The sequence below is a fragment of the Nicrophorus vespilloides genome, unplaced genomic scaffold (assembly GCF_001412225.1).
Source record: "Nicrophorus vespilloides isolate i.1.1-1 unplaced genomic scaffold, Nicve_v1.0, whole genome shotgun sequence".
Classification (NCBI taxonomy): Eukaryota; Metazoa; Arthropoda; class Insecta; order Coleoptera; family Silphidae; genus Nicrophorus; species Nicrophorus vespilloides.
The window spans coordinates 1-19,403 of record NW_017097030.1 but is presented as its reverse complement, the minus strand read 5'-3'; the positions used below and the strand labels follow the sequence as shown (position 1 = coordinate 19,403).

The window sequence follows — 19,403 nt, the reverse complement described above, 5'->3', positions numbered from 1 at the left end:
AAATCCAAAAGATGCATATGAAAGATGAATGTTTGAGAAATGTAACGTATATTCATATATTACTGTGGTTTTAGCCGTTTGGCTGTAATTCGTATTCAAAGTTTAAAAAATGCTCGAAAAAGTAGTGTTTACAACAATTTGTATGATCGAAATCCACTAATTAATATTTATGCAACCAAACAATCAATTCTATTCAGGAGTACCTCAGGTTCATGTACTAAATTCTAATTTTCAAAAAAATTGTAAAATTATTCTCATAAAATGATGAATAATTACTTAACTAAACAATAAAACTGTTAACTCTATTTGGTCACGGAATAGCGAATATAAGAATGAAACTGTTTAAGCAAATTGGTGATTATAAATTTGTGCGGAGGCTCGCACGAAATTAAATTGGACGTCCAATTATAATTAGAGCACGGCCGCCTCCGTTCAAAATCCATCATCATTTTTTTCATTTACTTCTTCGTTTATTATGCACATACTTTTTTCTTTTTCCTGCTTATACATTGCTAATAGTTGCAGTGCTTTACTTCTTGAACTCTTCGAAATTGAATTAAGAAATGCAAATCGGATTATCCGCACTCACGTCTCACTCTTTCTTTCTGTTTATCCTCGTTAACATCGTAGTTCGGTGCTTTCTCTGTGGTGGTATGCACGAATGCTGCTGCGCTCGCCGTTAAATAATTATTAAATAAAGCCGCAATAAGTCGACTCAGTCGGCTCAGTCCATTGTTGAAACGCGTCGCAAGTTGATGCGCGCCGTCCGTGCATTCCCGTTACGAGTTCATTATCTATATCTATGTTCCAGAGTTCATGTGTTCTTTTGTAAAAACCGCTGATGAACAATCATATTTCGTGTCGAAGACGCGGAAACGTTAAAGTTAAAGCAGAGGTTTTCCTTCCTTCCTTCCTTGCTGAGATCTGAGGGAGGACGGTTAAGGTTTACACTTTATTTTGCTTCCAATCTAGAGGAGACAACCAAGTTATTTGAATGACCAGCAATACAGGTAATGTCATAATGCTCATAAACCTTGCTTCTAACTTGACAAGAAACTTTTGAATTCATTTAGACAAAAAAACATTGGTTTCATTGTAATAATTAGAGCAAAATATAAGACAAATTGTATAATTTAACAATGTGAAAACAAAACAATCGATACAAAAATTTATAAGTAATTAATCAACATTAATCTGAATTAATCGAAAAGTTAATTTTATATTACATAGTAAAAACAAAAAGAAATTAATTTTCCGTTTTTTTTTTAAGCAAATTTCATAAATTTTTCAATATTTTTAATAGTTAATTTTCAAAGTTTTCTTTCAATGTTCAGTAGAAACAATTACTATCAGATTTATTATCATCATTGAGATTTTCCTTTATTATATTAAAAAATTACTATCTAATTTAATTATGTAATTAAAGAAAAATCTGATTTTAGTTTTTAACAAAGTTTTATATAAAAATCACAAAAGTAGACACTTTTAATGACAAATATAACTTTAAATAATTAATAATTAATTTATATGACTTTTTTAGTTTAGTTAACAATACTTTTATAATATAACTGTTTAACTTCACTAAGATGACAGCTGTCATATAACGTGACTCATAAATTGAATTTGTCTATTTCTACTGCATTTATACAGCGACCCAATTGTTTATAATATAAATGTTTGACTTCACTAAGATGACAGCTGTCACATAACACGACTCATAGATTGAATTTGTCTATTTCTACTGCATTTGTACAAAGACCTAATTGTTTATAATATAAATTTTTGACTTCATTAAGATGACAGCTGTCATTTAACGCGACTCATAGATTGAATTTGTCTAATTCTACTGCGTTTGTACACAGACCCAATTGTTTATAATATAAATGTTTGACTTCACTAATATAACAGCTGTCACATAACACGACTCATAGATTGAATTTGTCTATTTCTACTGCATTTGTACAGAAACCCAATTGTTTATAATATAAATTTTTGACTTCATTAAGATGACATTTAACGCGACACATAGTGTGAATTTGTCTATTTCTACTGTGTTTATACAGCGACTCAATTGTTTATAATATAAATGTTTAACTTCACTAAGATGACAGCTGTCATTTAACACGACTCATAGATTGAATTTGTTTATTTCTACTGTGTTTATACAGCGACTCAATTGTTTATAATATAAATGTTTGACTTCACTAAGATGACAGCTGTCACATAACGCGACTCATAGATTGAATTTGTCTAATTCTACTGCATTTGTACAGCGACTCAATTGTTTATAACATAAATTGTTGACTTCATTAAGATGACAGCTGTCAAATAACGCGACTTATACATTTAATTTGTCTATTTCTACTGTGTTCGTACTACGATCCAATTATTTATAATATACATTTTTTGACGTTTTCACTAAGACAACAGCTGTCATTTAACACGACTCATAGATCTAATTTGTTTTTGCTACTGCGTTTGAACTACGACCCAATTGTTTATAACATAAATTTATTGACGTTTTCACTAAGATGACAGCTGTCATTTAACTCGAATTTGTTTATCTTTGCTGCGTTTGTACTGCCACCCAATTATAGTAATTATTTATTTATTTTTTTTGACGTTTTGACGCAAATTGACAGCTGTCATTTCGCGATCCACAGGTTGCTACTTTAAATATTTACCCGAATAGGACAATGCGACTACAATTACAAGACAATCGGTACATTTGCAAATCCAGATCAAAGCCTCATTAGCAGAGATTATCTAATTACCATTGACAATGCCATCAAAGCCACCCTTGTCCTTCAAAATCACATGAATGATTCAGTCTATAAAGTTTAACAACAACAAAAAAAATATGATTACTAATCGAAGGTAAACAATTTTAAATCTGTCGGATGAGAGAGACAGGAGGGAGAAAATCAATTGGCAGCAGGAAGCGTTACGTAAAATACCTCTTATGCTGCTGCCGCCGTCGTCGCAAGAAAATAAGTAATGCGTTTTGCGGCTTTATCAGGAAACTATTTCCGCGAGGATACGAAAAGCGTTTAGTTTTTGTTCTTCAAGTTCTTGGCACGAAGAACACAAAAAAAGCAGAGATGATGATGATGATGATGAATCTCTCACTCGCCTCGGTTTATAGCTCAATTTTGTGATTGCGCAAAACTCGAAAGGTCAACGAGAATTTTTTGAAGATGAACAACAAAAAATTAACAGTCGATCTGCATATTTCGTTGCTCTTTTGTCACGCTTTCGTCTGTTACCAACGCAACGTGTTATAACAATACTTTTTTTTTATTATTATTACCAAGAATGCTGTGAAACAGTAACAAAATGCCTATCTATAATTATTACGTGTGCACAGAGACAGATGAACTCTTTTCGTTGCGTGCAGCGGTGTAATTTTCGCGTTCGATGGCTTCGATTGCCGTTGCTGTTCCCGTTGCGCAACTCGCGCCCGAAATTTGAATAATTAATCGACAATTATCGGAGCGCGAAACCGTAAATCCGGACGTAACAATTATAATTTAATGAAAACAAGAAGAGTTGAGAGAGAGAGAGAATTGGGTTTTGCAGAGTCAATCCGGGTCAATTGTTCTTCTACCTGTACATGTTCTCTCGTTGCTTCCATTAAATCGCAGCCGCATTCTACTCGATTTATGGCTTTTTCTATTGGGAATCGAGAGGGCGGTGTGCGTGTGTAATTGCATGTATATAGAGGAGATCCAACAACTGAATGACACTAATAACAAATGAATAAAAAAAAACAAATGAATATGGAAGTTTTATTAGTGAATAGGAATGAAAACAACGCAAAAAGAAAACAAGTAAAATCGCTTCAAATGCATTATTTCATTCGAGTCATTTAAAAGAAAGAAAGGAAAAACTTGTGCTTAGCTAATTCTACGTCTACGTCACGTTGGAATTACAATTCGATGCGTATTTCCATTTTTTTTTTACATTGAATTCACAAATTTCAAACATTTTTATCTAATAATAAAAAACTTTAATTAATTACTCAAATTTAGGGAAATTTATTTTGGTTCAATTGGCAACATGTCAATTTGTCAAGTCAATTTGATGCCTCAACAGTATTTTGTTTATTTACGTGACACTTGATCAATATAAACATTCTATTTTTAACGAACGTCACTTTTGACATAACATAAATATGAACAACGAAACAAGTTTAAATCGCGTTTATTCAAATTATTTTTTTTTGTGGTGTATATTCAAAATTGTGAATGAATATAAATTAATGAATTGTTCAAATTGTACAAAATTGATTAAAAAAATCGATTGTTATTAATTTTGATTATTATTAATTAGATTAGATTAACTGATTTTTTTTTTTTTAGCAGGAAATAGAGTGTTATCAAACGGCATGCTTGATATTGCATAAACAACGAAGGTGATTTTTGCGTTACGCAATGTTTTGTTTTCATGCGACACTGGATTCAGGAAATATAGCGTGTCTCTGATTCGTTTTAACTGGAAATGATTACACTTGAAAATGAATTCAAATATTGTAAAGTTTATAAAAATTCTCTTAAATTTTGATATTTAATTTTATTGTTAGCATTAATCAAAATTGTGATTTTTTTTTTCCGAAATTCCTAATGTTGATCGTTAATGATTTGCGTAAACAATAGATAATCATATTTACGTAACAGAAGGTTAAGTTGAAACGAGCTGGGCAAATAATATATATATATATGTGTATGTATATGTATACAAAAGAAAAATTGCCGAGCTATTAATTACGTGCGACGGACGAAAACAACAATCGGAATTAATGTCTACTTGCATGTACGAGGAAGTTTTTTTTTCCTGCATTGAGACAGGAATTGATAATATCGTATTACTTTTGTCATCAAATCATGTAATATCTTTGAAAGCTGTCACTTTATGACAACTGTCAATATTGTGAGCTGTCAGTTATAAAAGTTACGTAATTACAAATATTTCAGTAAGAAATTCAAAGTTTGCATTTTTTTGCTAAAACAAATAATGAATATAAAATCTGTGTTAATTTTAATTGTATTATTAGTTTCTGTGGTCGTTGATTGAAGTAATACCTTTGAAAACTGTCATTAATGACAAATGTCAAATTATAAAAGTTACGTAATTACAAATATTTCAATTGTTGTTGCAGACGTAATTTAAAGAGTAATTGGTACATCTACTGAAATACTATTCAATTAGTTTCTAGTTAGGAAATGGGCGAGTAATACATTTCGAAAGCTATCAATCCTGGAAGTTGTCAACAAAGCTGTCATTTGCGAAGGTTAAGTAATAGTAGCTGTCAATCATGACAACTGTCAATATTGTGAGCTGTCAATTATAAAAGTTACGTAATTACAAATATTTCAATTGTATCTTGTAAGAAATTTAGTTCAAAGTTTGCATATTTTTTTTGTTAAAACAAATAATGAATATAAAATTTGTGTTAATTATAATTGTTTATTTGGTATTATTAGTTTATTTGGACGTTGATTCAAGTAATATCTTTGAAAGCTGTCAGTCATGACAACTGTCAATATTATGAGCTGTCAGTTATAAAGTTTACGTAATTACAAATATGTCAATTGTATCTCTTAAAAAATTTACTAAAAAGTTTGCATTTTTTTTTTGTTAAAATAAAGAATGAATATATAAAATCTGTGTTAATTTTAATTACCTATATGGTATTATTAGTTTATGTGGTCCTTGAATCAACGACCACATAAATACCTTTGAAAACTGTCATTAATGACAATTGTCAAGTTATAAAAGTTACGTAATTACAAATATTTCAATTGTTATTGCAGACGTATTTTAAAGAGTAACTTCTGAGATACTATTCAATTAGTTTCTAGTTAGGAAATGAGTGACGATCATCAATTCGAGTAATACATTTCGATAGCTATCAATCTTGGAAGCTGTCAAGAAAGCTGTCATTTGCGAAGGTTAAGCTAATATTAGCTGTCAATCATGACAGCTGTCAATATTATGAGCTGTCAGTTATAAAAGTTACGTAATTACAAATATTTCAATTGTTGTCGCAGACGTAATTTAAAGAGTAATTGGTGCATCTACTGAAATATTGTTCAATTAGTTTCTAGTTAGAAAATGGGTGACGATCAATACATTTAATACATTTAATACATTTCGAAAGCTATCAATCCTGGAAGCTGTCAATAAAGCTGTCATTTTCGAAGGTTAAGTAATAGTAGCTGTCAATCATGACACCTGTCACGTTGCGTAATTAAGAATATTGCAATTGTTTCGCAGCTATCGTTATTATTTTGGGTGTATGTTGGAGCTGAGAATATGGAATTGGGTCGTTTCCCGTTTTAATTTCGTTCGGCTGCTGCAGGTATAACAGTAGTCCTTTTCGCCCTCCTCCCCCGAAACCCCTCTAAACCATCCTTATTCCACGTTTATGCGCCCTCGACCGTTTATTTTGGAGGCGTTATCGTAACGGAATTGACCCATAAAATTAGCCTATCTTAATTATAAACGTCGTCCGGAAAGGAATTGCGCGCGTTCTGGAACGGCGAAAAAAGGACACGTCCAATCTTTTCCAATTAAGATTTTCCACATTTTATCATCATAATCATAATCATCATCTATCTATTTCACGCTCACGCTCACACGCACATATTAATTTTCTATAGACTTATCGCATATTATTTGTCGGCTGTTATCAATTATCAATGATATAATTTTATCGGCAGTAGTTCAGATAAATGCGAATTCAATTGCAAGTGTGGAATAATTGAGACGACACCAAGTGCGAGGGAGAGTCATGGAAGAATCCGAAGTCGCGACGGGCAGGAAGGAAAATTGCTCGAGCATCGTCGAAGGTTCGTTAACTCGTTTCTTCTCTTTTTGCACTTTCGTTTACGTGAAACATCCTAGCCTTAGATTTCTAGTTCAAGGAGAATTTACAAGGTCTTGAACTAACGCACTCGATGGCAATGCGTGAAGACCTTGCTCGTGCATGGATGACAATCATCTACATGTTTCGTGTCTCCATAACAACAAAAACAAAAAAAATAATTTGTGAATACAACAAATATAAACTATCAATTGTTTATCATGTCAATTGTTTTTTGATTGGTTGGAATTATTTTTGTTTTCATTGTCATTCCCACAATAATTCCGTTTCATGTCAAACATCAACCAATTGCTTATCATGACAATGACAATAGCATTATTCAATTGTTTTGTTTCATGTTTCATTTTTTTTTTTTAATTTTCATTCGTACAATAATTTTTGTTTATTTTGTTTAAGAAACACATATTAACTAATCACATATATCGAACGTTGACATTGACATTTTATAAAATAAGCAAATGGTAAGTTATTAATAAGTTTGAAATTCATTTGGTTTGACGTTGATTGTTTTTGTTTTAATACTAATTATATATGTCAAACGTTGACATTGACATTTTGTAGAAACAAATGGTTAATTAGTTAATTAATCAGTTTGAATTGACTTTTGTTTGACGTTTCATTGAAATCTTGTTTTTTTGACAATTGTTTTGTCACCTATTTTATTTGAAGTTTAGTTTAATTACTAATTAGAAAAATGTCAAATAAATGTCAAAAATTAAGTTTCATCAAATGTAAATATGAAAAACTAAATGGGAAATCTTCTATTTCTTACGAAACGCTTATAAACTGTCTAATCATAAATGTCAAATATTGACATTGACATTTTGTAGAAACAAATGGTTAATTAGTTAATTAATCAGTTTGAATTGAATTTTGTCTAACGTTTCATTGAAATCTTTGTTTTTTTGACAATTGTTTTGTTACATATTTTAGTTGACGTTTTATTTAATTACTAAATAGGAAAATGTCAAATAAATGTCAAAAATTAAGTTTCATCAAATTTAAATATGAAAAACAAAATGAGAATTCTTCTATTTCTTACGAAACGTTTATTAACTGTTTAATCATATATGTCAAATATTGACATTGACATTTTGTAGAAACAAATGATTAATTAGTTAATTAATCAGTTTGACGTTTCATTGAAATTTTTTTTTAAACAATTGTTTTGTCACCTATTTTATTTGACGTTTTATTTAATTACTAATTAGGAAAATGTCAAATAAATGTCAAAAATAAAATTTTATCAAATTGGAATAGGAAAAAAAAATATAATAAGAATTAACAAATTTTATTGTTTATAATCTATCATTATCACTCACGTAACGAAAATTAGAACTTTGTTTACATCAAAAGGTAATAAATGAATTAATTTCGAGTGTGAATTGATAAGTTTTGAAGGGAAAAAAAAGCGAAAGTGAGACTGAAAAAGAAAGGCAGACTTTGAACTGAATGCGACCGGAATAAATGGAATAAATATTTAATGGGGAAGTTTATCAAACGCAAATATTGTTCGTTAAGTGGCGACTGTGAATGCGTGCGTGCGTGTGTGTGTACAAATAGAACAAAAGAAAAACAAACAAATGAATGAAACAGTAGAGGTCACTTTTCACACTTCAATATTTAAGCGTATCTTTCAGTTAAGAGGAAGACACTGTTTTTCATTAGAGCTCGTTGATAGCGAGTGCAGAGTTTTAACAATGATTAAAGTTTGGAATTTGGTTAATTAAGGAGAGCCTCCGGCGTTAATTTCGTTTTATGACGCAACCGTGGCGCTTCTCCAAAACGTGAGAAACAAAAAAAAACGGTGTACACCAATCAAACGCTTGTTTTGTACATAAACGCAACGCTTTATAATTATTTGATAATTATTTCGTTTAAATAATATTAGTAGCATTAATAAGTTCGATACATTATGACATTGACGGATGTCAATGTGTCAAAGTCATAGCTTACGTGATGTTGATTGAAATTTGGAGCCAAAAAAATGACAATACAATTGTTATTCATTGATACATTTTGACATTGACATGTGTCAAAGTCATAGGTTAGATGAAATTGATTGAATTTTCGAAAAAAATGACAGATATTCTTTAAAACATGAGAAACAAAAACAGTAAAGTCCAATCATAATTATTTTGTTTGAATAATTAATTTTATTGAATGGAAATTTATAATTTATTATTCCACAATTCTTAATAATTGATACATTTTGACATTAACATGTGTCAAATCAAATACAAAGGTTACGTGATGTTGATTGATTTTTTTGAAAAATTAGACAAGTAAGCAAGGTATTTCATCAAAACGTGAGAAACAAAAACATTATACAAATGCATTATAACATTGAAATGTGTCAAAGTCATAGGTTACGTAAAATTGATTGAATTTTCGAAAAAAATGACAGATAACAAAGGCTCTTCTTTAAAACATGAGAAACAAAAACAGTATAGTTATTATACTACAATTGTTAATAATAGATACATTTTGACATTGACATGTGTCAAATCAAATTCAAAGGTTACGTGATGTTGATTGATTTTTTGAAAAGTTAGATAAGTAATCAATGAATTTCTTCAAAACGTGAGAAACAAAAGCACAGAGAAACAAACGGAAAATTGTTTATAATTATTTTGTTTATATAATTAATAGCGTTAAATTAATTTTATTGAATAGAAATTTATAATGTATTATTCCACAATTCTTAATAATTGATACATTTTGACATTAACATGTGTCAAATCAAATACAAAGGTTACGTGATGTTGATTGATTTTTTGAAAAACTAGACAAGTAAGCAAGGTATTTCATCAAAACGTGAGAAACAAAAACATTATACAAATGCATTATGACATTGACAAAGTCATAGGTTACGTGAAATTGACAGACAACAAAAACTCTTCTCCAAAACATGAGAAACAAAAACGGTATAATCTAATCATAATTATTTTTGTTTCTATAATTAATTTTATTGAATAGAAATCTTTAATTTATTATTCCACAATTGTTAATAATTGATACATTTTGACATTGACATGTGTCAAAATCATAGGTTAGGTGAAATTGATTGAATTTTCAAAAAAAATGACAGATAACAAAGGCTCTTATCCAAAACATGAGAAACAAACACGGTATAATTCAATCATAATTATTTTGTTTCTATAATTAATTTTATTGAATAGAAATCTTTAATTTATTATTTCACAATTGTTAATAATAGATACAGTTTGACATTCCCATGTGTCAAATCAAATACAAAGGTTACGTGATGTTGATTTATTTTTTTGAAAAGTTAGACAAGTAACTAAAGTATTTCATCAAAACGTGAGAAACATAAACATTATACAAATGCATTATGACATTGACATTGACACATGTTACGTGAAATTGACAGACAACAAAGGCTCTTCTAAAACGTGAGAAACAAAAACGGTATAATCTAATCAAAATTATTTTTGTTTCAATACTTAATTTAATTGAATGGAAATTTATAATTTATTATTCCACAATTGTTAATAATTGATACATTTTGACATTGACATATGTCAAATCAAATTCAAAGGTTAAGTAACCAAGGTATTTCATAAAAACGTAAGACACAAAAACATTATACTCCAATCAAACGAAGAATTGTTGATAATTATTTTGTTTATATAATTAATAACATAAAATTGACATTGACATGTGTCAAAGTCATAGGTTACGTGATGTTGATTGATTTTTTGAAAAATTAATAATCAAGTAACCAAGCTATTTTTGACAAACAAAAACGGAGAAACAATCGGAGAATTGTTGATAATTATTTTGTTTATATAATTAATAGCGTTAAATTAATAATCGATGCATTATGACATTGACAGATAGAGTGTCAAAGTCATGGATTACGTGATGTTGATTGAATTTTCGATCAATCAAAAGTATTAATTGTAAACTATTTATCATTTATGTAATACCATTTTTTTCTTCTTCTATTGGATTAGAAATGTTATAGTTGTTGTTTATATTTGTAGGAATCGACGGTGCGTTGTAAATTTGGAATCGTTGAATAAACAATTGCATCTCATCGACGCGAACAAGAAAACAAATAAATCCCGTCGGTCATAATCGATGTCCCCCATAAAGCATGTTCGAAGTGGAATACACACACACACACATTCGCCTCTCACATAACGGTGCATTCTGCCTGCGTTCGTGATTTGTGTGCGATTCGGAATGCGCGCTTTACACCCTCTAATTCCAATACATGACAGATCGAATTGTTTTGTTTTCAAGGATGTTTGTGTTTTTTTCTTTCTTCTTCATTGGTTTCAAGGTTGACGTGATTCGATTTTTATCTTAAACGTTGAGATCAAGCGAAGTTTACAGCAGGAGTCTCCGTTTTCTACACTTCTATCAGCAAGAGAGGAGCAAAACCATCCACCACCCCCGCATTGTTGTTTCGTAATCCGAGCCGGTAATCCAATGAGTTTCGTAGCCCTTTGAAGTTTATGCTTTAATCTGGCATCCTCTCATCTCATCTCGCTCGCACTCACTCGCCATAGCACGTAACCAGCCAGCATATGTGAACAACAACAACAACAACAACAACTGAAACAAGAGGAAGCGTAGCCAGGCAACAGCATTATGAGTGTCCCGACGTGTATCCACCATCACCCTACCGATAACACATGCCATATACTTGGTAGCTAGGAGACCGGACGCGATGCGCAATTATTTACCTGAAACACACGCACACTCGTTTCTATTGGATAAACGTAAATGAAATATTGAAATTGAAGATTCTTGAAGAATTCATCAAATAATTAATATTCAAATGAGAGCAAGACAATTAGCAAGACTTTTACAATGATTTATAAAAAAAAAAAAAATCTTGCATTACTCGATAACATAAAATAATTAATATTCGAATTAAAGTTAAGATTAAATGAAAATTGTACGTATATCAGTTTTTCAGTAATTTATGAACAAATTTAAAAATTCTTGAAAAATGTTTGAATTTTCTCATATTTTTCGAATATTACGTATGCCACATACAAAAGTAAATATTCATATTAAAGCTAAGATTATAGGCTACAATATGACCATAAATTCATATTTGTGTCTTTTGTCAATTTGTTGTAATTTATTAAGAAAATTCATAAACCAAAATTACAAGAATTATCTTCACATTTTGTGGTAAATCTCGATAAATACATAAGATACATACAGAAATAAATATTCATATTCAAGCTAAGATTATAACTTACAATATGACCATAAATTCATATTTGTGTTTTTTGTTGATTTGTTGTAATTCATTAAGAAAATTCATAAACTAAAATTACAAAGAGTATCTTCACATTTTGTGGTTTATCTCGACAAATACATAAGAAACATACATAAATAAATATTCATATTAAAGCTAAGATTATAACTTACAATATGACCATAAATTCATATTTGTGTTTTTTGTCGATTTGTTGTAATTCATTAAGAAAATTCATTAACTAAAATTACAAGGAGTATCTTCACATTTTGTGGTTTATCTTGACAAATACATAAGAAACATACATAAATAAATATTCATATTAAAGATAAGATTATAGGCTACAATATGACCATAAATTCATATTTGTATCTTTTGTCAATTTGTTGTAATTTATTAAGAAAATTCATAAACCAAAATTACAAAATTACAAGAATTATCTTCACATTTTGTGGTAAATCTCGATAAATACATAAGATACATACAGAAATAAATATTCATATTAAAGCTAAGATTATAGGCTACAATATGACCGTAAATTCATATTTGTGTTTTTTGTCGATTTGTTGTTATTTATTAAGAAAATTCATAAACTAAAATTATAAGAATTATCTTCACATTTTGTGGTATATCTCGAAAATACATAAGATACATACGAAAATAAATATTCATATTAAAGCTAAGATTATAGGCTACAATATGACCTAAATTCATATTTGTGTTTTTTGTCGATTTGCTGTAATTGATTAAGAAAGTTCATAAAATAAAATTCAAGTTTCAAAAAACAATGTCTTCACATTTTGTGGTATATCTCGAGAAATACATATGCCACATACGAAAATCAATATTCATATTGAAGCTAAGAATATATGCTGTGATATGACCATAAATTGATGTGTATAACTTTCTGTGGATTTGCTGTAATTGATTAAGAAAGTTCATAAAATAAAATTACAAGTTTCAAAAAACAATGTCTTCACATTTTGTGGTATATCTCGAGAAATACATATGCCACATACAAAAATGAATATTCATATCAAAGCTAAGATTATAATCTACAATATATATTTATGACTTTTATGAATTTGTTGTTAAAAGTTAAAAGTTTCTGCAATCTACGTAAAACGCAATTTACATCTTCATGCATTCGAACACTTCCTGTTTTCGAGCAGCAGAAGATTATTAATGAATCTGAAAACAAGAAACACCAGCCGAAGTTATCCAACAGCGAATGTGCATTTCCTCGTAATTTAAAAGTGCCGCTCGACCGTGGAAATTATATAGAAAACATGCGATACAATTTCATATATTATATATATTTATATTCATATCATTGTTATTACTTAATCTCTGATTCCAGGCGAAAGTTTCTGTTATTGTTTCTTTCTTTCGTTTAATTTTTTTAAAACTTTGTGATTAACGTGCGAGAATTAATGGCGGAAATGTGTCGGCCGATTAATAATTACACAGACATGCACATTGGATTGTGCGTGAGATTCGGCTAATGAAAATCAAGCGTGCAAGAAAAACGTTTAAAACAGTTGGACTTAAAAAACAAAAGAGTTAAATAAATGAACAATGTGTGTATATACATATATATATATATAAATAAATATGTTTGCGTAACCTTGCTTTGTAGTTTGTAATTGCACGATACTCGAACTTATTATGTTTATCTTTAGAAACATTAGTCGTCGTGTGACGTGGAGTTCGCTTATTCCTTGTAATTAACGATCTAACGTTTCGTTAACTCATGTAATTTATACATATTGTTTCTTAAAATTATCAGAATTAAGTTTTCTAATTTGAAAATTTCGAACAAGAATATTGTTTGATGTCCAAATAGTTTGATGTAACAATGTAGTTTAACTTATCGCGTATAGTTTGCACGCGTTGTAATGTGCGGTGGTGGGATGTAGAGATGTAGTGTTTTCTTGATGAATAATTGCCAGTTCGTAGATAATTAATATTCTCGGTGGGATCAATCTGCATGCGAGTGCATAAAGTGCATCGTCGGCTGTGGTGGGTGGATGGGTGATCAATAAGAGTAGCGGAGAAGACCGTTAATTAACCCGAGGCCCGAGCACGAAAACGCTTTGTTAAGTCGTTTAATTGGGACATTGTTTGTACACACGCGACTCTGTTTACCGATTTGTCGGATGCACGAGTTGTTTTTATTCTGTCTGTTTCTTTCTTTCTTTCTAACTGCTAACTTCTTCGTTACAGCAAAAAAATGGATCTAATTTAAACTAATTATATAATCTATAAACTAAGTCGAGTGGTTACAGAAGAACGAACAAAATAAATTATTAAATTTTTGTAAAAATTGAAATTAAATTTGTCAATTTTGATAAACAATTATTTCAAATCTAAAAGGGATAGGTATATTAATTTATATACATGTTGTAACCTATAATTTTAGCTTTAATATGAATATTTAGTTTTGTAAATAACTTATGTATTTATCGAGATAAACAACAAAATGTGAAGTCACACCTTTTTTTTTAACTTGTAATTTTAGTTTATAAATTTTCTTAATGAATTACAACAAAACGACAAAAGACACAAATATGAATTTATGATCATATTGTAGCCTATTATCTTAGCTTTAATATGAATATTGATTTTCGTATGTGCCATATGTATTTCTCGAGATTTACTAGAAAATGTGAAGACACTGCATTTTTTTATTTTTTTAAACTTGTAATTTTATTTTATGAACTTTCTTAATCAATTACAGCAAATCCACAAAAAGTTATACACATGAATTTATGGTCATATCTTAGCCTATAATCTTAGCTTTAATATGAATATTGATTTTCGTATGTGCCATATGTATTTCTCGAGATTTACTACAAAATGTGAAGACACTGTTTTTTTGAAGCTTGAAATTTTATTTTTTGAACTTTCATAGTAAATTACAGCAAATCCACAAAAAGTCATACACATGAATGTATGGTCATATTGTAGCCTATAATCTTAGCTTTAATATGAATATTAATTTTCGTATGTGGCATATATATTTCTCAAGATATACCACAAAATGTGAAGACATTGTTTTTCTAAACTTGTAATTTTATTTTATGAACTTTCTTAATCAATTACAGCAAATCCACAAAAAGACACAAACATGAATTTATGCACATATCTCAGCCTATAATCTTAGCTTTAATATAAATATTAATTTTCGTATGTGGCATATGTATTTCTCGAGATTTACCACAAAATGTGAAGATACTCCTTGTAATTTTAGTTTATGAATTTTCTTAATGAATTACAACGAATCGACTAAAGACCCAAATATGATCTTATGGTATTATTGTAGCCTACAATCTTAGCTTTAATGTGAATATTTATTTCCGTATGTATCTTATGTATTTATCGAGATAAACCACAAAATGTGAAGATACTCCTTATAATTTTAGTTTATGAATTTTCTTAATGAATTACAACAAATCGACTAAAGACACAAATATGATCTTATGGTCATATTGTAGCCTATAATCTTAGCTTTAATATGAATATTTATTTTCGTATGTATCTTATGTATTTATCGAGATAAACCACAAAATGTGAAGATACTCCTTATAATTTTAGTTTATGAATTTTCTTAATGAATTACAAGAAATCAACAAAAGATACAAATATGATCTTATTCACATATCTCAGTCTATTATCTTAACTTTAATATGAATATTAATTTTCGTATGTGGCATATGTATTTCTCGAGATTTAACACAAAATGTGAAGACACTGCATTTTTTATTTCTTTTAAACTTGTAATTATATTTTATGATTTTTTTTTTTAATAAATTACAGCAAATCCACAAAAACACACAAACATTAATTTATTATGTTAACTTTAATATGGTGAAGCTTGTAATAAATCAAAATTGTTGTTGTTTTCAGATGAAGTTGTTGCCACACCTTCACCAGGTGATTCGATCATCGTCGAGAGTGGTGGCGGTGGCTGGAGCGACGGTGTGATCCTCGCAGTTCAGATCCTGCTGCCTCTGGTCGTGGCAGGACTGATTTGGGGCAGAAAGGCCATAGTTTCGAAGATAGTCACGCACTTTGATAGGACGTGCATCTCGGGTATGCTTGGAATTGTGATCATAAAGGATAAAAGCATGAATGTCGTTCGTGTTGCAGCCCTTTGTCCGACGATCAGCAAACGCGAGAGATTGCTGAAATGGACGTTGACGCAGCTTCCGTACCTGGAGGGCGGTTTCTCGGCAATCTGGAGGGACGGCTCACAACTCTGCACCCTAATCAACACGGCTGTCCCAGGTGCTTGTCCCAATCCGCACAGGCATTGGCGAAAACCTCCAACGCATGGACAGGCTTTGGCTTACAAATATTTAGGAGTAACTCCGGTATACTAATAATTTGTTTCTGTTCTTTTATTTAGTTGATTAATTTGTGATTCAGGTCTTTACGGATTCGGATTTTGAGGATCGCAGCTTCACGTTCAACGTGGAGAAGACCATGATCGAGTACGTGGCCAGTTTGCAGCAGGCCGTGGCGAAGATTTCGCGCACCGATGATGGCGCGATGGTTTCGTACTCGAACGACTTTGTAGCGCGCGGAATGGGGCTGGTGACCGGGGAGCAGCACCGCAAAACCATCATCTACATATATCCAAACAGTCCCGACTCCAAGAAGCTGTTGTTCAACGTGCGCGGGCCGTACAACTCCTTCGGTTCGGCGGCGCTTCGCTCCCCGGAAATGCAGCACAAAAGCGAAAAGGGCTTCTTCAAGAGCCTCTCCAAAGACTTCAGCAAAATACTGCTGAAGAGCTCCAACGGCAGAGAACCCATCAGCGACGTCCAAATCCAGGTGATGCACGAACGCGATCGTGCTCGCATCACCTTCATCCCGCAACATTCCGGCGTCTACGAGGTCTGTCTGACCACGAACGGTGAGCACATCGTCGGATCCCCGTATCACATCAACGTCGAGAAGAATCGATCGGGTCTAATCGACGAAATTAATGAGAAATCGTCGAAGAAATTATGCGAAGAGAACAACAACAACATCATCGAGGAAGAAACGATCATCAATCCATCAGAACCCAAAACGGATAGAGAATCAACAGATTTACAAGAAGTAATCAAAACCGAAGAGATCTGCACTAAAAGTCTAATTAACACGAAGGCAGAAGCGAAGAAAAGAAGGGACATTTCGGGATTCGAGAGCATTCCGATCAACACGGAATCCAACGAGTTCCAAATCAATTTCAAAAATAGGATTAAAGAATTCGAGGACAAATCGAAATTGATCACCAAATTGGAACAAAGTAAATCGATTGATGATTGTTCGAATGTGATCGTCGAACAAGAAAACGAGAGTGTTAACAAAGATTTAAATGATTCAGAAATGGAGAAGAGCGAATCTTTTGAGGAATCTTCAGAGTCATCTTTTGAAGTTGATAATGATTCTAAATTAGTTGTTAATGGTTTGATGATGAGTGATTCTGCGAAGGAGGAAATTGTTGTGGCTAAAGTTTTGAAGAAACGCGACGATTTTTCTATCGCCAAGAATAAGTTGGTGAAGTCGAGCTCAAACGAAGATTTCGCCAGCAAACGTAACCCGATAATCGGTAACGTGAGAGATAAACTGAGGCAAAGGTATGCAGAATCTCGGTCGGTGTACAGTATAGACGAAAGCAGACGTAAATTTGTGAGACGCGGTTCGAGTCTCAGCGACGATCTGGACAATCTGAAGGTGCCGATTTCAACGAGGACTGTAGTCGCCGATGAATGCTACCTAATTCTGCGGACTAGTCTAACGAAGTTAACGAACTCCGAGCAGAACATCTCCAAGTTCGATCCGGATTTGCTGGCGGGCCACAGCACAGCTTCCGCGCTATTGAAAAATACCGACGATGAAGACCGTCAGGCCGCTACCAAAGTTCCCACCGTTTCTTCAAGAAACTGCAACAAGGGAGCGAATTTGCCCAACCTCCTGACAGATCACCAGCCTTGTCTGGATTTCCGGGAACAATTCATGCGACGACGCGAGTACTGGGATCGCATCTCATCGCAGAACACGAGTTTAGCATCGAGCATGACCAGTCTCAACGAATCGCCGAAGATCTCTTCGCATCATTCCGAGATGAATCTGAAAGCTTACGAAGTGCGCTTCGATTCATCAAGATACGGTGGATCCGTGACCGATTTGAATTACTACGGAACCAAAGAGAGGAGACGCATTTTACTGGACGACGAAGACGGGAAAGTCCACGAGATCTTCGAGCCGATAGTCGATAGAATCAAACTCTTCGACGCAGCAAGTACGTAATTCAAAATAATGCATAATCATCAGAGCGTTTATTTAAAATGTTTAGGTCAAGCGGACGATTTGGATTTTGATCTGGATGGAAAAGGTGCAGCGAGTTTCAGGATTGGCGAATTGAAAACCGTTAAGAAAGTTAAGAGAATTAGATACATCCCTGAGAACGGCACGATCAAGGCGAAACTCAAGGAGCGCTTCGAGAAGGCGCACAGATTCTTCAAGAAGCTCGAGAGGAACGGTAATTCAAAAATACTAATGTGATAATTACATCATCAATCTTCTACTTTCCAGCTTCGAAAATCCATACAACAGATCAATGATTCCTCTTCACATGGTGTTTGATTTATTTTTTATATATTTAAATTATTTATGTTTTTCAATAAATATTATTTTTTGTCTATCAAATATTAATTTTTGCATTACCATCACCTTATTAATTAAAAAATGTATATATAATGTAGGCAACCAAATGTACATTTGATTAGTAATTAATGAAAATATTTTACATTATTAATTAACAGATATTGGATTCAATTTAGATGCTTTATGTTAATTTCTTTAATTGAATGAAGATTTTGAGCAGGTTTATTATATATTTTAATTATTTATGTTTTTCAATAAACTTTATTTTTTGTCTATCAAATATTAATTTTTGCATTACCATCACCTACTAAATATAATTCATTGAAAAAGAAATGATTACAGTGGTGCCTCGCATAACGAACGCCTCGCACAGCGAACGCTGCACACAACGAACTTCCTTTTCGTTCATTTCACGATTCATACAACGAACTTCGCTTCACACAACGAACTTCGCTTCACACAACGAAGTCGCCCCATCCATTCTCCAGCCAATGGATCAGCAAGCCGATTTCCTTCCTTCCTTCCTTCCTTCCGCGCAGGCAGTCGTTAGTCACTGAGCAGTAACTTAACTGCACCATCGGCCAAAAAGCGGAAAATGGATGAAGATGTGCA

General features: G+C 31.7%; 1 protein-coding gene across 2 annotated transcripts; it reads left to right on the top strand.

Moving 5' to 3' along the window:
* Positions 1-513: 513 nt before the first annotated feature.
* LOC108558721 lies at positions 514-18,789 on the top strand. 2 transcript variants are annotated; one of them, XM_017915718.1, is made up of 6 exons: positions 514-1,010; positions 16,041-16,226; positions 16,284-16,507; positions 16,563-18,426; positions 18,481-18,666; positions 18,720-18,789. In XM_017915718.1, exons 1-6 carry the CDS (start codon positions 995-997, stop codon positions 18,746-18,748), a joined length of 2,505 nt encoding a protein of 834 aa, XP_017771207.1. In that variant the 5' UTR covers positions 514-994; the 3' UTR covers positions 18,749-18,789. The 2 variants fall into 2 exon arrangements, with proteins under 2 accessions (XP_017771207.1, XP_017771205.1); XM_017915716.1 differs by lacking the exon at positions 514-1,010 and adding an exon at positions 6,771-6,851.
* Positions 18,790-19,403: the final 614 nt, after the last annotated feature.